The sequence below is a fragment of the Salvia miltiorrhiza genome, chromosome 6 (assembly GCF_028751815.1).
Source record: "Salvia miltiorrhiza cultivar Shanhuang (shh) chromosome 6, IMPLAD_Smil_shh, whole genome shotgun sequence".
Lineage (NCBI taxonomy): Eukaryota > Viridiplantae > Streptophyta > Magnoliopsida > Lamiales > Lamiaceae > Salvia > Salvia miltiorrhiza.
The window spans coordinates 10,345,329-10,367,540 of NC_080392.1; the positions used below are offsets into that span (position 1 = coordinate 10,345,329).

Consider the following 22,212-nt stretch of genomic DNA (forward strand, 5'->3'; position numbering starts at 1 on the left):
CTGCCGTTGCCACACCTACCCAGACCCGACCCAACCCAACCCAATCAACAATTAAAAGTTGTGAATACCTTTTTTTTTTAAGTCAAAAATATATTATAAATAAAGATGAGTACAAGGGGTACTCAGCTGTTACACCACGAGGATAACAAAATTAAAATTTACATGGAAGACAATCTTTTGGCCGACAACACCAATCAAATATAAAAACAGTAAAAAGACCAAGGGATCAATTCCAAGTACTAATCTTCACAGCTTCCATAATTTTTGTGATACATGGATCAATTCCATTAAATATGAAGTCATTTCGGGCCTTTCAAATCCTCCACACGGTGCACTGTCAAATCAAATTTACTGTCTTTTTTTCTTCTTTGCCTTGGCCTTTCGATAAAAAGTGACTAAAGTTGTGAATACCTTTTGAGTTCTACCCCCTTCAACACTTGGCCGCGGGAAGAGAGTGCGTGCTCCTAAATTATAACTCAAAGTGGCTTAAAGAGATATCTGTATATCTTCTCTTCTGATTCGAATACGATTATTTACACATCTTCAAAAGTTCAGTTGATGTCAGAAGCACTAAGGAAAACTTGATAGACCTCGGATTTAGAGATAGTACGCAAGAAGACTCGAACAAATATGCGTATAATGACTAAGATCTGATTGAAATTTGTGGCTTCCATTAATGTACTAGATGGAATTTTTGGGTATGGTTGATGTAATTTGTTCCAACTGCATGTTTTTAGAATGGAATGTAGGTAAAACCGTAAAAGCATATAATCGAACCCAACATACTGTTCAAGCTTGTTTGACACTTTAGGAACTATCTTGTTATCAACGAGTACAACACAGTCTATTTTGAGCCTTTTAAGTGGACAAAGATACATGTAATAGTATCAATACACCAAGAAAAGACCTAAGATCCACCCCAGAAAATCAATTGATGCTTCACATGAAACTAGGGCATGGCGGTCCTTTCGACAGACCAAGACGAACTTCCATACCATGATGCAGGTCAACTGGACGGTATGATTCAGACTCCCTGGGATCTGAAACGATATATAAAATTTCAGGAATAGAGCAAGGACCGAGAAAGACAATCAGAACCATTTCACAGCATTTTTCAGGTCCCGTGATCAAAGTATTAGTACACCATAATTTCTCTCAAGACTCAACCAACACTTCATAAATCAGTTTAGTTTTTATGCCGCAGCTAAATGCATGAATGGAAACACAAATACAACAGAACGCAGGAAAAATATAATAGACATCACTTCAGCAATAGGGATTGGCATGCTATTCACGAGAATGAACTTAAACTTAGAAGTTAGAACCCTTATAATTTAGGACTTTTATGTATGGTTTTGAAAGAACTGATGCTTACAGCTTAGTATAATTACAACAATCATACAGTTCACTCTAATGCCTTTCATAGCCAGTAGGTGACTGAAATGGCCCTAGCAGCATATTTTTATAGTTTTAAGATTTTCAAATGATGCTATAAGATCTCAAGGTATCACTTTGACCAATTTTATTCCTTAAGTTATCATAAAATGTCAAGTTGATGAAACATTAAATGGAAAATTTTCTATAATTTGAATAGGGAACTCTCTTAGTACTCCCTTACCGTTGAGATAATCTTCAAAACCAAACTCTTCCATAGTTCCAGTAAAGGCCTCTAGACCTACAAACGAAGAAGGCACTGCACCAGGAGGCCTTTGAAATCTGTGCAGCAAAAAGAGGTTGCATTATAACACATTACAGAGAATTTGTGCAAGGCTAAATTGTAACAAGAACATCCGCTGAGATCCTTATTGCAACATATGAAGAATTTTATGCAGCTCATAGACAAGATTTATAAATTTCGAACTAATTTCTTGCAAGATTCAGCATATACAAAATTTCGGATAAAGGAAAAGAACATAAAGAACTTAACAGTGCAGGTTTATCAAAGAAAACGAGATTGTACCGGAACAAACACAAGAATCTTTAAGTATATTATTTGAGGAACACATGACAGCATAAGTCATGGCAAGAAACAATATCACTCACTAAAACAAAATAAAGCACATTGATTTTGATAATGATAAAAAAAGACATTGTTTGATTTTGCACGACATTACTACTTTATTAGAGCATAATTGCACTAAGTTTCACACATAATCCACACAAGATTAAATATATGTTCTTAAGAAGAAACACATGAACTAGAATTTGAGAATCTTCCTATTGCAGCCCTCAATAGAGGAGAATTTAAAGATTCTAATGACACAATCTATCATCTGAAAAGTATATATTTCTACTAACTTTCAACAAATGACCAATGTCACAACCCACATACAGCAGCAATATCACCAGCATCATTATAGGTTATAATCATAGATAGTTAATCAGCTCCAGGACACATTTCCACATTCCATATATGTGAAAGATAATGTACTCAGAAAATTCTATCTATAGAGGCAGGTGCATAATAGACAAGACGAAAAATTCAGTAGCATATATAACTAGCTGAAGGCCAAAGGTAGATAATCCTCAACTCAGTTTCTGACGGTACCACTCGAGCCTTTACGACTAACTCTTTTAACCAGTCTTCAAACAAATACTATGATAAGAAGCCCATTCATAGAAAAATTCGAGAATCCAGTCCCAGATACCATTAATTCAGCATATAGAAAACATTTATCAACTTTCAAACATTTCAGCAAAAGAAAAGGACCGGGAACATATGAAACGGAAACATCATAGCACAAAGAATTGTCCATTTGAAAGAAGACATGAGTTGAAATTTAGTAAGTAAAGAAACTTTGATTTAGCCAGATTCAAACGTATAAATAGTTCAAAATAAAACCTCCAATATTCCGCCAAAATAAAAACCCTAGCTCCAAAAGTTCACTACACAATACAAGCAAAATTAAGAGTGAGTGCGGACGCGTGTGTGTGGAGAGAGAGAGAGAGAAAGAATAAAGAGCTAGAGGAACACAAACTTGGAGAGAATCTGACAATCCATCTCCATCTTCATCGGAAATGCTGCTCCATAAGTATTCGCCAGGATCTTCTTCTTCATCTCTTCTTGCGTTTGCTTCGCCTGTTCATTACCAAACAAAAATTCAACATCAAAGACACAAATCAAGAGGCAGAGCGAGAGAGTGAAATTGTTGAAACATTACAGAGCGACGGGCAGATTGAAGAGGGTGGGGTTCGATGATATCGCTCTTGACGCCGTGGATCCCGAAACGCAGCAAATCGTCGGCGCGGCCTTCCAGTGGTATCGTCTTCGCGGGATCCATTATAATTGCTCTACTTCGTGAATTTTCGTTTAGCGATTGGAAGTGGTAATGGGAGGAGAAAATATGAAATAGTAAATGAAAAAGGAAAAAAAAGAAATGAAGTTAGCTTTCAGCTCAAGAAAATGAAATATTGATATAGTAGGATTGTGGGCTCCACAGGCCCAAAGAAATACGGGCCGAACTAATTGGATCGGACCAAAACTTATGAGCCGATAACTCATACAACAAAAGATCACACCATTGATTGTCCGCATTTGGCAAAACCCCGAACTCTTAAACCCTAATTTGATCTTCACAGTTTCGTATTTCAATCACCGTCGTTGGTGCAATATGTCGAATAGCGACTCCGATGCGCCGGAGGAATTCACCTCCGAGCAGGTTAGATTGATTCTTGGCTATGAATCTTATTTTATCTGTTTCTTAACTGGGAATTTTATTTATAATCTTTCTGAAATTTTTAGGGGATGCAACAAGATGAAGAGATAAGACAAGTGCAAAAGGAAAATAAGGCCAGGTAATTTTTCTTAATCTATGAGGTTTTTGGAATAATGTGCTATTTCTGTACTGAAATTGTTTATGTTCTTGTTCTAAGGCAAGATGGATGTATACAATGGCTCGACTTTACTAATAATCTTTTCTTATACATAATGTTTTAGCCGGGGCAAACCAGTTCTAGGGAGAATGTTGTAGGGGTTGGAATTTAGTTGAATGAACAATATAGTTGAATACAGTTGGAGACGAGGTTTATCCTAGGTTGACATTATATTTTTGCATTTGTTAATAATTAAACTATAAAAATTATGTTATCTGGTTTTGCATGTGACTTTTTGTTGTTCTCAATAGCCATCTTGAACGAATAATGTGGGTGATGAAGATTCAAAATTTACATACTTTGTAGTGCCTAAATGAGATTATTTTGGGTAATTTTCATTTCTTGTTTGTTGTGCCATTAGCAACCTTTAGTGTTTGGTTATTGGCTACTAAGATGTTGCTAGTGGCCAAAGTATATGGATCTTTTTCGTAATTTAAACTATTTAAAGATGCCCCAAACTTTAAGAATTTCATATTATCAAGTATTGCACTTGCTGATATGCTCAGATTAAATTAATTAATTTTCTCTAGTGTATCCTAAATGCGGCAATGCTATATGCTCTTTAGTATTGCTGTGTAACAAAAGGTGAACCCTTACAGGGTAGTGCGTGAGGTGAAAGAACGTCGCAGACAGTGGGCACAAAAGTTGACCCCACGGCCATTGCCAAAAAAAATAATCACTGAACACGAGACGGAAACAAAGGAAGAGTCTCTAGTTAACAAAGGAATGCTACCAGATGATATTGTCAAACTTCTTGCAGAGCGTGAGAAGTAAGTCTGCTTACCTTGTATAACATCCCTGTAGTCATCCTTCATGCAGTTTTATATGCCATCTTATGTTGTTGTGATCTCACGAGCTCCTAACCTAGTCAAATTCATCGCGTGCAGAAAAGTTTTCACATCGGACTCTGAGGATGAGAAAGTTGAAAAGAAGCCAAAGAAAAGAAAGACGAAAAAATCTGGGTTAGTCATGGCACTGTGTCCCGGTCTCTGTGCATCCTGTAGCATGCGATTCATAGAAAATGTGGTTATTGTTTAGACCCCAGTTTTGCACCTAAACTCCTTCACCATAACAAAAGAGATAATCATTTTTACCTCAGTATAATAACCAAAGCTTTGTGATTATGTATACCTCAATTTTTATATTTTGCCTCATTCTCTTTGACAGGTTGGAACCTGTTATATTGAAGGACCTACCAGCTGCGCAATGTGTAGATAGCTCACTGGAATTTTTGAAGAAAAGAAAAATGCAGGTTTCAAGATCATCTGCAGTTTTGAACAATTCAAACCAAGCATTGCGCCTCCTGTCAAAGTCCGGCTTGCTCAAGTGAGACTGGTCAGTAATTGCATATTGGGCTAGTCAATAGTGTATTTTTTGCTACCAGAATTGTGCTTGAGAGAAAGTTTAGTAGAGTGGTGAATGTACTATATGGATATTATTTGTACTCGTGTACTAAGACAGACTTATATTCACACACATTGTATGTGTTTTACAAATGAATTGTTTGCGCGCATTCTAAATCTATATAGCCAATGCTTGGAGCATAGTTTGAGGAATCTTATACTAACTTCTCTAAATGGATATTTGTTGTAGATTACTACTTGGCATCACAGAAAATTGTTTGATCAAATGTTTCGTGTTTTTATATAAATCTTGCGTGTTTCAACATTTCAGTAGTTTTCAGGTTGAATTTTATTCTGAAAATTGGAAGTTGGTACAAGTTTTTGTGGAGGGCTGACCATTGACCATGGATTTATTTCACAAGAATCAGCCAGCAGGGCTTTCATCATTTAATCCGGTTGAAATGTAGTACAGCTTTTGTGTGTTGACGGATAAAAGTTTTATAAATGTCTCATTTCTATTTGCACACATGGTAACAAATCATATACATATTGTAATGATTATTGTTGATGAATCTTATATTGCATAAAAAGTGAACATAATTTGTGTTGAGGAATGTAAAAATGATATAGATGAGAAACAATATTAAAACGATAAGAAGTAGGCGTTACCTCTAGAGAGGGTGTTTGGCTGAGCTTATAAGCTTATCAAAATAGCTTATAAGTTGTTTAGGAGCTTATAAGCTTCTTCAAAGTGTTTGGCAAAATAAGCTCCTAAATAACTTATAAGCTTCAAAAATAAGTTCCAAGAGCTTATAAGCTCCCAAAAAAATAAGTTCCTCTACCCCAACTTATTTTTTTATAATCTCATATGCAACAATCATTTTACAATTAATTTTCAACTATAATTTATTATTTTCATCATATATCATTCAAGTTCATTTTTTTTTATTTTCTCTCTCTAAAAAAATATTAATACTCTAGCTAAAAATTTTCTCAATAGCTTATAAGCTCAATTATCCAAACACTTTGACAATTTATAAGGTACATCTTATAAGCTCTTGAAACATCTTATAAGCTCCAAGAACTTGCAAGCTCTTTAAAATAAGCTTAGAGTCGACATATCAAGAATTATATCAATGGTGGTATCGGAACAAAAGGTGAATTATTAATTTGTATGAAGGATCTCATGTGCAACATATTACCCCTTGAAACCCATGGTGCGTTGCTTTTCTGTTCCCAACTCTTAGAATTTTCATTGCACGCCACGTGTATAATAAATAGATAGTCGTAAAAATGATAGGAGTATTAAAATAAAATGAATATTAGCATATATCCGAGAAGAGGTTGAGAAAATTGCAGAATTTGTATATAGCATTGCTAAAATTTAGCATATCCTGATGGGCGTGGATGAGGAAATACGATTCCCTGATTGGGTGTATGTAATCAAGGATTGATGATGAAGAATTCAGAATCGTCCTCCCCCCGGAAAAGGGCAAGCTTGGCGAGGTGGGTGCAGTCAGATGGGGGGCAGAGCAGTTTCCGGTACATCCCCGCCCCCTCCATGGAATCTCATCATGAGACGCGCCTCCTGGGCTCCCTGGTCCGCAAACAAGGCCACATTTATTCCCTGGCGGCGTCGGGCGACCTCCTCTACACGGGGTCCGAGAGCAAGAGCATCAGGGTGTGGAAGAACCAGAAGGAATTCTCGGGCTTCAAGTCCCCCTCGGGCCTCGTCAAGGCCATCATCATCGCCGCCGACCGCATCTTCTCCGCCCACCAGGACGGCAAGATCCGCATCTGGAGGGCCTCCCGCAAGGACCCCACCTTCCACAAGCGCGTCGGCACCCTGCCCACGCTGCGTGCCATGATCAAGAGCTCCTTCCACTACTACCGCAACGCCATGCACACCGACGCCATCTCCTGCCTCTGCCTCAGCGAGGACAAGTCCCTCTTGTACTCCGCCTCTTGGGACAAGACCTTCAAGGTCTGGCGCATCTCCGACTCCAAATGCATCGAGTCCGTCCCCGCCCACGCCGACGCCGTCAACGCCCTCGTCGCCGCCTGCGACGGCTTCGTCTTCACCGGCTCCGCCGACGGTACCGTCAAGGTCTGGCGGAGGCAGCCCCTCGCCCGCAAGACCAAGCACCTCCTCACGCAGACGCTCCTCAATCAGGACTGCGCCGTCACCTCCCTCGCCGTCGACCCCTCCGGCAAGTTCCTCTACTGCGGCTCCTCCGACGGCCTCGTCAACTTCTGGGAGTGCGGCACCTTCCTCTGCCACGGCGGCCTCCTGCGGGGCCACAAGCTGGCCGTGCTCTGCCTCGCCACCGCCGGGGACTTGGCGTTGAGCGGCTCCGCCGACACCAACATCTGCATTTGGAGGAGGGACGGCAGCCAGCACGTCTGTTTGTCCGTGCTGACGGGGCACAGCGGCCCCGTCAAGTGCCTGGCCGCCGAGGTGGAGGAGGATCACGAGGGGGAGGAGATGGGAGCCTACTGGCGCCTCGGCGGCGGCAGGCACTACACCGTCTACAGCGGCAGCAGCGATAAGTCCGTCAAGATATGGAAGGTGACGCAGGCAGCGCGGCCACCCCCGCGGCTGCCGTCGAGGCCGTATCGGCAGATGGCGGACTTTCTGTACGGAGCTTCCACGTGCAAGATTGTTGCGGCGGAGCAAGATCATGCGCGTGCTGTGTTTAATCAGGCTGCATGAAATTCTGCATTCTTGAAATTGTTGTGTATGCTAATATTTGGGAGATTTTTTACGTAGATTATACTTCAAGTTTTAGTGATTTGGATACATGACATGATAATGTAATCATAAAACGATATTTCGATGATGTAAGGGAATGCCATTCATTCTACTGTACAAGAGATGAACAACAAGTTGCAAGAATTCTAGGGTGTGTTTTGTTCTCAACCAACACGTATTCAAGCGTTGGAATTTATATTATTGTGAATATTGCACATGCATTTGATACTATTGAAATGATAAATGAATTCAATATATAATAACAGAATCCAAATGAATCAATAAAATTGATATTCATTTAACACAACAATATCAAGAGTAGCATTCTACAACAGCAATTAGATGAAGATTAAGAAAGTTGATTGCAAAACTGGAGGAGAAAAACACCAGTATTCTACATAATGCCTCTCCTCATATACATCAAATACATTTGAATTATAAACAAGCAAACAAAAAAAAAAGGAGAGAAGATGGAAATAGCTCTTGATTCTTGAAGAGCTCTTTCTCTATGTGGAGGACATCTGATAAATTAATACAAGCAACATGATATTTCATTTTGCAATAAGGTGTTTTTGGAGGAAAAAATAATTTGCTTTTTCTATGCCCTTTATCCTGTGTGAGAAGCAGCTCCAATCTGGCAAATAGCATATGTCAGTCAGCCAGAAAACTATACCTTGCCTGCTCCTGAGTGCTGAGAAGAACGTTTCTGCACGCCCATCCCAGTCCCGACATCTTCTCCACCAATTGATTAACATCCGCTTCAGCACGTTTCTTGCTTTCTCTCATCAGTGTAAGCCATTTTACACGCGCTGAATCTGACAAATCACGAGCTTCTAATACGTTTTCCCATCCCATCATTTCAAGTAGGAGATCCTCGCGAATGTAGCAAGCCTATAACACCATTAATAAGAAAGATGTTACACTTGAGCCAACACAGGAAGAGTACTTGCAGCTGATTAATTAATTGATGGATATTTGCTTATCCACTGTAGATGAGATAGACATAAATTGTAGGAAAATTGATAAGTAGCTTTAGCAGAAAGACGGTTCACCTGCAATAATCCCGTTATCATATCTGAAGTTTGAGCCCCTTCCCGCAGAGACAGAAGAATTCCATGCTGCAATTGGATGAACACAATTTAGCATCACACAAGTTGATTGGTACATAGCAGAATTTCAAGAGATAAACATGACAGCATAAGAGCCTTGTAAAATACACACATCCTTTAGTCTGGGTCCTCTGCTGTGGTTCTCCAAGCAAATAAAGTAAAAATCTTTATCTTTTAAAGATCGTAATGTCATCAACGATAGCCTTGGCATTTTCCTCTTGGGATTCAAGCAACCAATTCTAATAGGCAGCAGCTCCCTGCCTGATCCAAATGTCACTTAGAAGGCAGCTCAAAATTCAAGCTAAAAAAATTTAATAATTGCAGAAAAGCTTACCTTTGCTTGATAGGATATTAATGCCTTCCCTTTCACTCACTTCAGCTGGTGAAGGGATATATTTATGCTGAATCCAGATGTTTATCATCAACTCAAGCCTATCCTACAATAGAATGTACTAAGAAATCTTGCTTAATTGCAAAAATAAAATTTGACAAGGTTAGGATGGTTTCTTTTACATTCTAGAAATACAAAAAGTAATGCAACAAGTTTTTGTCTCAAGCCCGAGGTAGATCATAGAATGAAACTATATGAGAACTCAGACAACCTTTGTATTGAAGTAAAATTTGTAGTTAGATATTCATACAATATAAAGGACTAACCTTAGTTAATGTTTGCAGATGAACATGTTTCAGCGATTGGTAAATCCCAAAAAGGTCAATAGTGGAGAAGATAGGATACACAACAAATGGTAGAGCTGTCAACAATCTTTAAACATAGAGAGGTTAGAAACCAGAATGCAAATCTGATTATTTTCAACCAAAGTAAAGAAAGGAGGAAATACAGGTCAAATTAATTTTACAAGAATATAAGATAAGCATACATTAACTGTACCAATTCATAAATACAACAAAGTAACAGGAAATGAGGATAGGAGCAGCAACCTCTGATTGTTTCTGAACAAAATGTTGAAGGTTGCAGCAAGCAGAAGACCGACATTATCAAAGCACACTGTTTGAATCTGAAACCCAAAACAAGAATCAGATTTTTTCTATATGAAGGAAATAAATAATGATATTTAATATCTTTCAGAAAAACCCAAAACTTACCTGGGACTTTGCAGAAACTTCACCAAGGTTGTCTGCGATGGCAAAGCTTCTGTGAACAGCAGTCTGGCAACATGATACATTGTATCACCATACAGAGAACTGGGAGGGATATTATGCAGGACGAACATGGTTGGCATACTAAATATAATGGAATTACATTAACTGGAGCAGCTAAACATCAAGCATTAACATGAAGACACTGGCACTATAGAGAACTCAATATGTACGGGTAGATATATGCTTCATTATAATGCTTCCTAACCAGAGGATAAGTTCATAGGTAATGTCTGCAATGAAAATGCTTCTTAAGTAGCCAGTCATGCTGCGCCCAATTTTGACAACAACAATGGATTTATAATCACTAGTCAGAAGGAGCTACACATGAAAAGCAACAAGCAATGCATAAAAGGAAGCAGAGATAGTAAGAGCAATCGCTCTCTCAAATGATTTAAATGATCAGTAATGATAATATCATAGGGAAACCAAACCTCTACAGCATGTCAAAGAAATAGCTCTTAACTTACACCAGTTGATAAGTAGCAAGCCAGGCTTATTTGCTTAGCAATATTGGCTATCGTTGCAAGAAGAAGAAAGTATGCGGGGAAGGCAGGAGTCAGCAACTCAACACCAATGCTCAGACTAAACAGAATAGAAGTTGAGAACCTAACTCTCTTCAGCCAAAACAAGGAAAAGAATCCGCAGTTAATTGATTGAAGATAAGTAAGATTACATAAGAAAGAGAAAAGGGGTCGTTTGAATTCTTTGCAAGCTCAATAACCATTAGAACATTGCAAATGGCATACAATAATTTACCTAATAACTAGCAAGCAAGAATATGTACCTTGAGATTAGTATCAAAAGCTGAAGCAAGGCTAGCAGTGTAAATGCACCTACTAAGCCGCCCAAGGCCATCCTTCAAAACCCAATTTAGGGCTGCAGCTGATGGTAGTGAGCGAGAATAACCAATTCCTATTGCCCGAAACATCGCCTAATATGACCATTCAGATATCACAGTTCCCTGAGTCAATATATTTCAAGAGTAATTGGCAGGAAAGTAGGTCCAAAAGATAAGTAAGACTGCCAACCTCAAACTGACTCCAATTAAAAATGCCAACACCAATACGCATTCACATATATGCACAATTTCACAAGCATATGATTTATCTGCCTCAAACTTATTCCAGCTAATAAACAATCAAGAATATATAAATTCAAACACTCAAGTTAGTTCTACATGAAACAGTAAGCTGTTAAGTTGAAATCACAATTCATGTTTAATCCAAAGAATGAAAGAGTTTCTAATCAACAACTATTGCTGGGCGAAATTGTAGAACAACACTAATCAGAAGATAAGTAATAAAATTATCGTGACCAAATCTTAAAAAACTGAAACTCTACCGAAAGTTGATGCAGAATTTACCATGTAAATAATTTACTTCAAAAACATGAACAGCATGACCAAAAAATGTAAGCTGGGACGCAATAACATGAAGAGCGTGATGAACGAAAAAAAAATCAATCTGATTATACAAATTAATAAAGATTGAAAAACCTGCTTAACATTGATTTCACCTAAATTCAATCAGAAAACATGACCTCCACAACTATCATTTCCGTAACTTTTTTTTTTCTTTCCGGCAAACTGAAGAATCCACCAAAATGGGTTGCAAAGCTTTGACTTAACCCCTTAAACCCCAAAATAAGAGCTCTGACTCTACGAATTTACCAAACAAAATACCAAACATCAAACTCCGCCACTAATCTTTACCATAAATTTCAAAACCGAAAGAATATACGAGGAGCTGTTAAAGTAAGTACCTGAGTAGCAAGAACTTGCAAAGCGGAGCTGAAAACTCTATGCAAGAATTTCCACTTCACATACTCAAAGTAATTCTCTTTCACTTCCCTTGGAAGAAAAAAGTTCCTAACCGCAGCCCCACAAACTCTGCCTAATCTATTCATCCCATAAAAACTCCAAATAGAAAACTGGCTATCTCCATCAACAGAGACTAACCGCAACTCCTTTCCATCCCATAAATACCTCGAAATCGTCCCTGAACGGTGTATGACAACAGGGAGGTCGAAATTATCGGGGGCTTCTTGGTTGAGGTAAAGTGGTTGTATCTTTTCCTCATCTTGATATTCATGATTGAAGTTCAAGGATATGTTCGATGGTTTTGAGACAGACAAGGGTTTAACAGAGGTTTTTGGGTTGATGGGTTTGGTAGCTTTGATGGAGTCATATCTTACACCCCATGTGGAATAAAGTTGTGAATTTGAAGGTGCGAGTAGCGTTACTTTCATCACTATAAAAAATGGTACGAATTCTCAAAACAGAGTGTGCAGCGGCGGAAGCGACGGCAACGGCGGAGAGGGGGAGCACGGTGAGAACCACCCCTTAAAAGTATTAATGATACGGACATTATCATATGAATAAATGGGCCGGTATTGGGCGGCTTTAGTTATTGTAATTCAAAGTGAAGGCCCACTAAGACAATAAGTAATTATTTTGATTCGATTCTAAGTAATAGAATTTCAAAATTATTATAGTCAGTGCCGATCTCATAAACCCTTTTTTTTTTATCTGTTAGTAAAAATGTCATTTATAATGTATTATTTTAAAATTATTATTTCTCAGTTAATTCGAAAGTATCATTTGCATAGATTAAAAGTATTATTTATTTATTTTTATTAAAAATGACATTTGTAATATACTAACATTTATTTTTATAAAAAATAGTATCATTTAATGTTATAAAAAATATCAATTCCGAAATATCATTTACATACGTTAAAAGTTTCATTTTTTATTATTAAATGAAGATTTGTAATGTATCATTTGCAAATTATTATTTATTGTTTCATTCGAAAATATCATTTGGCGTGCATTAAAAGTGTTATTTATAATATATCATTTATTTTTATACAAGATATCATTTACGAAATATCATTTGCATACATTAAAAATATCATTTCATTCGAAAGTATCATTTGCATGCATTAAAAGTGTCGTTTATAATATAAAAAAATATATGAAAAATGTCACTTACGAAGTATCATTTACATACATTAAAAGTATCATTTTTTATTATTAAAAATATCATTTGTAATGTATCATTTGCGAAGTAAATAGTGTCATTTACATATTTTGAAAATATCATTTATATATATGAAAAAAGTATCATTTACTTAAAATAAATACATGAAAATAATGTCATGTACATATATGTATTAAAAAATTTACCTGAAAATAGTACTTTATTAAGGTAAATAGTAGTATCATTTACATTAAAAATAGTAGTATATCATTTACAATGAAGCATAGTGTCATTTACATATAGTAATAATATCATTTACATATAACAATAGTATGATTTACTTATAAGCATGATATCATTTATTAAATAAAATAATATTATTTACCATGATGAAAGTATCATTTACTTGTAAAATTAGTACTCCATCTTTCCACCAAGAGTGTAACATAATTACCCGATTGGGCGTCCACAAAGACTCAAAGAGTGTAACACTTTCTTTTTTGGGACATGACTCACTTTCTCCTTTTTATTACAACCACTCATTTTTTATGACCGCACATTCAATTCAACCACAACCACTCATTTTTATTTAACACACATCTACCAACTATTTTTCTTAAAACTCGTATTCATCAAAAGTATTACATTCTTGGTGAACGAATGGAGTATCATTTATCATTTACATATAAGTGTAGATATAATGAATATACACAATCATCCAAATGGAACAAAAAGTATTACTATTTGATTTTATAAAAAATAGTATTTATAAAAGTATTACAAAAAAGTATTATTCCCTCCGTCCCGTCGAAGTTGATGTGTATTTATTTCCGGGCGTCCTAACGAATTTGATGCATTTTCTTTTTTGGAATAAATTAAAGCAACTTTTTCATAAACTCTCTCTTTTATTTCACTTTTTCCTTCACTTTTTCACTAAACACTAGTTTCTTAAATCTCGTGCTCAAAAGAAACGCTCCATCTTCACTGGGACGGAGGGAGTACTTATTAAGATAAATAACAGTATCATTTACTCGTGTGCGGAGTATTATTTACCATGAATAAAACATAAGAGTGGATTTTGAAAATAGCCACTTTGGAATAGTAAATTTTAAAATTATCCATTAAGATAAAAAAAATTTAAAAATTAGCCACACTTACCATTTTACCCTTGCATATAAAACTTTAAAAATTGTCCGTGAATTCACAACCAGTCGAATTCACAACTATCATTAATTTTGGTTGTGAATTCAAGCTTTAAAACTCGAATTCACAACTAAATAACTAATATTGGTTGTGAATTCAAGTTTTAAAGTTTGAATTCACAACTAAAAATATTGTTAGTCGTGAATTTAAGTTTTAAAACGTAAATTCACAATTATAAATAGTGTTAGTCGTGAATTCGCGTGAATTCACAACTAAAAATATCGTTAGTCGTGAATTCGCCTGAATTCACAACTATAAATAGTATTAGTCGTGAATTCAAGTTTTAAATGAATTCACAACTACAATTGTTAGTCGTGAATTCAAGTTTTAAAACTTAAACTCATGACTAGCATTATTTCTAGTTATGAATTCATCAAACTGATTGTGAATTCTAGTTTTAGTTGTGAATTAATGAATCTAGTTATGAATTCAAGAACATTAAGTTGTGAATACATATATCTGGTAATAAATTTAAAAACTCTGGCGATAATTAAATATCCAACAGAGTTTTTGAGTGAAGCAAAGTTATTTTTTGCTATCATCTTTTGATATATTAGGCATGAGATTGCTAACATAAATTGAGAAATGGCAAAGCTCATCTTGACATATCTTCGTGCAACTCAGGTACTCAAGTGTCTTGCGACACTAGAGGTGTCGATGATGATGAAAACGACTAATTGAGGTCGAGTTGGATGAATTGTCGGTGATTTCATCCGGCACAACGCCACCTCCGTCGATGATCAGTGTTTGCAGGTTCCAAAATGAGATAGATAGGAGAGAGAGAGTCTTCGTGCATACAGAAAGAAGAGGGAAAACAGAGAGAGAAAGAGGAGAGAGAGAGAGATAGTGTCTGCGTAAAGAGAGATGAGAGTGAGATATTTTTTTTGAAATGTATAGTGTTTTTGTGATGATGCATTTGTGGATAATTTTTAAATTTTAATTTTAGGGCAATTTCGTCATTTAATACAAAAGTTGGCTATTATTTAAATTTTTTATTTGAGTGGGTAAATTTTTAATTTACTATGAGAAATAGGCTAATTTGATATATTGACTCAAAAGATAATATCATTTATTAAGATAAATAGTGTCAGTTACATTTAGTAATAATATTATTTACTTATAATAATATTATTATTTACGTATAACAATAATTTACTTCATTGCCAAAATTGCAAAAGACAAAGGATGGGAAGGTAACGAAGCTAATTCAAGAATCGGGAAAAACGTACACACTCACAAATTAGCTCGTTTAAGCTGAGCAAAACATAGCCATGCTCGAGCTCTTCTTGAAAGTTTGGTTGAGCTCGATTTGAGACTCGAGCTCAACTTTTACAAAATAAATGAATTTCAAACGATTTTTTTCATAATCGAGCTATGAACCACATTTAGTTGGGTGTTTTTAGAGGTTGGAAAATGATTCAATTAATTGAATCTATTACTTGTGTTTGGTTTGGGTAATGAGTTAACCATTACCATTACTTGAAGGTAACTCAATCATCCAATTTGTTACCCCTCAAAATAAAAGAGAATCTCTTACTAATGATTCATTTCCATTATTAAATCAAATACTCAATAAAAGTAATGGTTATTGTTACCATTCCATTCCTTTATTTGATTCTATTATCTTTCCATTCCTCTGCTTGAACCAAACGAGCACTAGATCACAAATAGCTTAAGACTCGAACTTGACTTATTTATACAATAAACGAATTTCGAATGATGTTTTTTAAAATCGAGCTTTGAATAGTTTAAAAACTCCTTGACTCGTTTACGGTGTTGTGTCGTCATACACTGCCCTTTCCAAAGACTAGATAATAATTATGTCAATATCAATTAGGGGTGTTCACAATTTGGTTTAAACCATAGACCAAATCAAACTAAATCGTATTTGTGCGGTTTGATTTGGTTTACGGTTTGAAAAATATGGTTTGGTTTATATTTTTAAAAAAATATGGTTTACGGTTTAGGTTTGGTTTTTTAAAATTATAGACCAAACCAAATCGTAAACCGCATTATTATTATTATTATTATTATTATTATTATTATTATTATTATTATTATTATTATTATTATTATTATTATTATTAATTTGTTGCACACTTATGTAGATATGTTTTTCTATGTTAAAAAAAGAAAGATGCAATGAATGGTGTAGATAATTAGATATTACTCATTATATGCTATTAATTATTGTCTTATTTGTTTTCATACAATATTCATGTTGGATTGTTGGTTCTATCACATAAGTTGAAGATGTGAAATTTATACAATTTCTTGATTTTTTGCAAAAAGTGTTATTTTATTTTTATTCTTAAAATACACATAAAGTCATTTCATCTATGTCTTAGATAATTTTTTTTGTGTATTTCGGCTATTATTTTTAATAATATTTTATTTTTTATTATTTTTGAAGATCTTTTTATTACTTTGAAACAAGAAAATAAAAAATATAAAAAAATCGCAAACCAAACCGCATTAATACAATTTGGTTTGGTTTGGTTTGGTTTTTATACTAATATAGTTCGGTTTGGTTTCAAAAAATTATAAAACCGTATTTTACTATTTGATTTGGTTTTAGTGTCAAACCGCACCAAACCAAACCGTGAACACCCCTAATATCAATTATCAGGCCCCTTTTCTCATGCTTTCCATCCCATAATTTTTTATTTTTATTTTTTTCAATTTAGATTGTTGTAAATCCAATGAGATATAGAGCACCAACTTTGTAGTGATCTTACTCAAAGACTCAATTAATCTTGGTTTTTGTCTGAATTCAAAACAAAATTAACCCGACATGGATCTTTACAATTTCATGCATAGAGTTAGTCCTTCAGGCTTCAACCATTTATGTCCGGAGAAGAAGAAAAGCAGTGACCCACAAAAATACAAGCACATCTATTCAAAGAAAAGCAAAGCAAAAAATGGATGATAATGATTTTTATACAGCAGAAAGCAGTGGGGGTCAACAATTCATTCTGAATATAGGATTGTAATGCTGCTAACGTGTATCTGCTTCAGTTCATACTAAATATGTGAAATGATACAAAAATTTGAAACAATACTCTACAAGTCGAAGTGAAACGGCGAAATACAAGCAACAAAAATCAAGAACGACGACACGCACAGAGCAGCGACAATGCAAAAGGGGCAAAAAAAACTTTTCCATGCTTCATTGCTGTTCAACTTAGTGAGTCTGCATCTTCTGCTAGCAGCAGCAATGGTGTAACGAGGGCATTAGTGTCGTATCCCCGTCTCATTCTTCAGCCTCTTCTAAAACAGATGGCAAGACTCCCTCTTTCACGAAATTTGGGTCGATAAATCTAGCCACAAAAGCCCACAACTTATATACATCATCAAAATTACTCAAAAATGCAAGTGAAGCAGTGACAACCTCAACTCTGATGAATCCACTTTTACCGTCAAGTCTGCCATTCGCCATCGGCTTGCAAAGGGTGGTGTCATCAAGACTAAAAGATCTGCGCTGTTTGGAGCCTTCTATGATACGTATGTGACTGAGTATTCCGACACCAAGAGAAATACCATACGATTCAGCCAGCTTTTGTACAACTTCTGGACTGATCAGACCCCTATTTCTGTCCCTCACATTGAAAGCAACTGCAGCACCTCTTTCGTATTTAATCTTTGGGCCATATATGTGAACAAGCGGAGCGCTATCTTTCCCACCCGAACTAGGCAATCTTAGTTGCAGCAGAGAGGTTACAAGCCAATTGATCAAGAAACGGAGCCGGGAGGTGGTCTTGTTGAGGCCCAACATATTTATATGATCCAGATGCTTGCAGATTATCTCGGGCTCACCCCTTTCTGATTCTTGCTCGTCATATTCCCCGTTGCTCAAATAGTCATCATCGTCTATACTATTGGGAGATGTTTCTCCTGGCTCGAGAGCTTGACCAATATGAGCTCTGTGGTTGTCTTCTGTGCTAAAGGATACCCTTCTCCCTTTGTTTCCAGCTGCCTCACTCTCCTCTATCCCGAAAAACCTGCCTCCGGCAATTCTACTCTTTTCTCGCCTTTCCAGCAACCTAAATTCTCCCTCTGTCTCTCGTCTTATAGCGCTCTCTTTCTCGAGGCATATTTCAGAAGCACAGCCATTCTGAGCAGTGAGATGATTGGAGCCCCTAACAGCAGAGCTCGTTGAATTGCTGATATCGACTTCTTCTTCAATCTCTTGGAATTGCTGATTATCCGGAGTCCTATATTCTCGTGAGGCGGGATATCCCTCGGAGAACGGCTCTTCTTCAGGTATCTCCTTGAAATGGTCTAGGTCTTGAGAAACAGATCGAACAGCAGCGTCAAATGATAGTACATGCCGGTCCTCATGATGCCCATCCTTGTCGTACATTACGCTGCTTGGTAACTTTGAGGCATTTGGAGAAGTGAGTTTATTGTTCTTCCGACTAAACCAAGCCGGTGGTAGAGGAGAGGAGGCCTTATGTTTATTTGAAGGAGCTGCAGTATCCGACCCTACTGGACTCTGACCCACATCAATCCAAAGTGAGTTATCCGATGATTCGTCTTCACTGAAGACTGGACTTTTCATCATCTCTCCAACAGAAACACTTTCAGTTTCTTCAAATATGGTGCTTGCGCCGTCCCTGTCAGAGCTATTATCATGCTCCATCTCAGTCTCGAATACGTCCCTCACCTGAGCAGAAGTGTAAGCACCAGAAAAGGCCGGCAACTGAGATCCTGGACGATTTTCAGAATTCACTTCACCAGCCCCGCTCACTTCTTCATCCTCATCAAATCCGAAACCAGGGATATTATCCATAGAATCACTCAGGTAGAGAGGAAAGACGGGGCTTATTTTCACTATACCCGACCCAGTATGACCCGACTGATTTTGAAGACTGCTCATCACAGATTTCTTGATCAGAAGGCATCCAAAACCAGTTGGATCATAACCGAACACCCTGTAGAATGACGTGATGATGAAGTCCGGCCGGAACAAGGACAATCCAAGAGAATCCATGTCCTTTGGGCCCAATGCTCCAGCATCAAGCAACACATGCCAATTGTTCTGTTGGGCAAGAGCCATCCACTGATATGAGTACTTGGCACCAGTGACTCTCGACTGAACAGGGAACACAAAAAGACCGGTTGCTGAATCTTTCTTCCTCTTCTTTTTGTTCGATATCTGCTTCCTCAAGTCAGTCGAACAGAGCTTGAGAGTAGGCCATCTAAACCACGCGCTTTGAACCTTGGCACCTTTCTCTCTAGCACTCTGAGCCATCCAATTCACGGATTGGCTCTCGTGATCAAACATGGTCAACAATCTCTTGTTAGTGTGAAACGGGTATGATTCAGCAAGCAACTTGAAGGCTGAGCCGCGGCTCACAGTGAAAACAAGGCCGTATTCATTCTCAGGGATGTTCAAATAATCCATAATCCTAGCCTTGATATCATACTCTACCGTCCCAATCTCAGCTCCCCCATACAAAGCATGATTACTTAAATTAGCCGTGATCTCAGACAAACTAAACGCAGATGATTCCAAATAATGGACACTTTGCAGCAATGAAAACAACCCAAATCCACAGTAATCAAGGCATACCTTTGAACCAGCCCCAAGGAGATGCGAGTACTCATCCTGCCTCAGCTGATCAATCCTCTCCGATGACTGGTATTTGGGATACATCGTCAGGAACTTGGAGAAGGCCACAGTGAGCTCTGGAATTGAGTCCCCCGACTCAAATGTGCGCTCAGCTGCAAGAGCAGTGGCTGTAAGGAACTCCTTCTGGACATTTAGCCGTGCCAGTGACCGCGAACGGCCTAAGCCCTCGTCTTGATTGGCCAATGACTCAGCATCAATGTCTTGGGACTTAACAAGGGAGCCATCTTCAGAAGCTTCTTCAAGGGCCTCCCTCAATTTGTCTTCTTGCAATTTCCTCAGAATTGATGGATTGGTGGCCTGAATTTCCTCATTTGAATGCTCAGAACCATCTCTTTTTCTGCTCTTTCTATCCAGTAGCAGTGCAGCACAATGAGAGAGTGGTTTCCATAGAGAGAGATGCATTAAATCTTGCTTTCATCCCCCTTGTTTGCTCTTACAAGTCAAGAAAATTCAAAATGACATAGGGAGAGAGAATGCAATGGAGCTTTTTTCCCCTTTATTGGTGAAGCCATCTACTCACTGAGCCCAGATAAAGGGCACTCAATTCGAACCCTAATTTCAAAAGGTAAAAGGAATCAAAGCAAGAAAAAGCTTCCTCAAGAATAAACCTTTGCTTTCAAAAAAACCCTAACTTAAGGAGGGAAGGGCAAGAGCATTTGCTTTAAGCAAACATTCAAACATAATCGAAAGAAATGAACAAAAGTAAGTATTGCGGCAGATCAATGAAACTCTAAACTCAAGCTCAGATAAAATGAAAATGAAATTGTAAAATGTCACGTTAAAGATTCAAGTTTTGAAAATCAAACTTTGCAAAAAACCTCAAGAAATGGAGGAATCAAGAGAAGCACTAACAATAACGGAAATCAAAATCGACAAGAAATAACCTAACTAAGAGCATATGGAAAGAGGGCTTTTTCAACAAGGCCACGGCCTTTTGCGAATCAAATGAAGAATCCCCTTACCTCTTGTTGTTGAATCACCCGAGCAAGCTATGAGCTCTCAAAACTTGAAAATTTGTGTGAGTCGAGCATCTGTCATTCTTCTTTTCTGCAAGCAAATTTAAGGTAGACCTTCCACAACAAACACATTTACTACAGTAGTGAATCCAAAAACATACCTCAATTGATTACATTTACCCCACTACTCTCTCTCTCTCTCTCTCTCAACATTGACCTTGTTGGTGGCTGGCTCTAGTGGAATTGTTTATTGTAAGACACACTAAACCCAAACATGAGTTGTGGGGAAATGACAAATTGACTTCCCTTATATTGAAGTTTTTGTTCTGTTACTCATCTAATTAATAAATCTTTGATTACAGCGATTTGGTTTAGCTGAAAACACACACAACCAAAAAAAAAAAAATAATAAGAGAGAGAGAGATTGATGGTGGGGCCTGGCCTGCTCGCTTGGCTCAAAGTCAAATAATCGGCTTATCTGTAAAAGTCCCAAAAGTCTCAACTGCTACCCACTCACTACTCAACTCAAATCTCATTTTCAGGGGAATTTTGTTTTTCAATTCATATTTTGCTACCGGGTTCAAGTTCGATTCTCGTCCAAATCAGTTCCTTTATCTTTTTTCTTTTTTTTTGGGGGGGGGGGGGGGGGGGGGGGGCTGTCGCCGCTAAACAAAAGAGTTAATAGATATTGTCGTTTTTTTATAATTTGGATGCAGATGCTCAAAAATTTCAAATGCAAAGACATTTTATGCATACCAAATCTATTTTTGACCCCTATGTGGAAGATATATTTAATCACAAAATCTCACCGGGTGTATGGTAAATTTGAATCGTACCCGACTCAAATCTTGACCCAAATGCAAAGACATTTTATGCATACCAAATCTATTTTTGACCCCTCTGTGGAAGATATATTTAATCACAAAATCTCACCGGGTGTACGGTAAATTTGAATCGTACCCGACTCAAATCTTGACCCAAATTTGATTCAAGTGGATTATCCTACTCGAATGTCAAGTGTTAGTGTCATTTCAATATAGTGTTAGTGTCCTTTCGATATAGTGTTAGTGTCATTTTCGATATAATGTCATTTGTAAAACAAAATAGTGTTTGATGTGTTCGAAAAATTCACCCTTTAATTATGGAGAGAATAATTCTCCTATAGTGCGTAGTGAATCGAGAGAGAGTGATGAAAACAG

The 22,212-nt window shown here is 37.1% G+C and overlaps 5 protein-coding genes across 6 annotated transcripts; 2 read left to right on the forward strand and 3 right to left on the reverse strand.

The window, feature by feature from the left end:
• Positions 1-783: 783 nt before the first annotated feature.
• LOC130988577 (cyclin-B1-2-like) lies at positions 784-3,516 on the reverse strand. The gene is made up of 4 exons (XM_057912459.1): positions 3,162-3,516; positions 2,979-3,079; positions 1,619-1,716; positions 784-1,040 (listed from the first exon to the last, which is right to left on the reverse strand). Exons 1-4 carry the CDS (start codon positions 3,279-3,281, stop codon positions 940-942), a joined length of 420 nt encoding a protein of 139 aa, XP_057768442.1. The 5' UTR covers positions 3,282-3,516; the 3' UTR covers positions 784-939.
• Positions 3,517-3,525: 9 nt separating this feature from the next.
• LOC130988576 (uncharacterized) lies at positions 3,526-5,395 on the forward strand. The gene is made up of 5 exons (XM_057912458.1): positions 3,526-3,659; positions 3,743-3,795; positions 4,473-4,643; positions 4,761-4,835; positions 5,041-5,395. The coding sequence occupies exons 1-5, from the start codon at positions 3,612-3,614 to the stop codon at positions 5,201-5,203; spliced, it is 510 nt and encodes a 169-aa protein (XP_057768441.1). The 5' UTR covers positions 3,526-3,611; the 3' UTR covers positions 5,204-5,395.
• Positions 5,396-6,523: 1,128 nt separating this feature from the next.
• LOC130988579 (protein JINGUBANG-like) lies at positions 6,524-8,136 on the forward strand. The gene has a single exon (XM_057912461.1). It carries the CDS (start codon positions 6,670-6,672, stop codon positions 7,927-7,929), a length of 1,260 nt encoding a protein of 419 aa, XP_057768444.1. The 5' UTR covers positions 6,524-6,669; the 3' UTR covers positions 7,930-8,136.
• Positions 8,137-8,242: 106 nt separating this feature from the next.
• On the reverse strand, positions 8,243-12,614 carry LOC130988578 (protein root UVB sensitive 4). The gene is made up of 10 exons (XM_057912460.1): positions 12,000-12,614; positions 11,023-11,169; positions 10,706-10,852; positions 10,182-10,244; positions 10,017-10,093; positions 9,735-9,840; positions 9,412-9,514; positions 9,190-9,338; positions 9,021-9,086; positions 8,243-8,859 (listed from the first exon to the last, which is right to left on the reverse strand). Exons 1-10 carry the CDS (start codon positions 12,483-12,485, stop codon positions 8,620-8,622), a joined length of 1,584 nt encoding a protein of 527 aa, XP_057768443.1. The 5' UTR covers positions 12,486-12,614; the 3' UTR covers positions 8,243-8,619.
• Positions 12,615-17,344: 4,730 nt separating this feature from the next.
• On the reverse strand, positions 17,345-21,540 carry LOC130988580 (uncharacterized). 2 transcript variants are annotated; one of them, XM_057912463.1, is made up of 3 exons: positions 21,175-21,535; positions 21,020-21,104; positions 17,345-20,609 (listed from the first exon to the last, which is right to left on the reverse strand). In XM_057912463.1, the coding sequence occupies exon 3, from the start codon at positions 20,457-20,459 to the stop codon at positions 17,676-17,678; it is 2,784 nt and encodes a 927-aa protein (XP_057768446.1). In that variant the 5' UTR covers positions 20,460-20,609; positions 21,020-21,104; positions 21,175-21,535; the 3' UTR covers positions 17,345-17,675. The 2 variants fall into 2 exon arrangements, with proteins under 2 accessions (XP_057768446.1, XP_057768445.1); XM_057912462.1 differs by having other exon boundaries at positions 21,020-21,540.
• Positions 21,541-22,212: the final 672 nt, after the last annotated feature.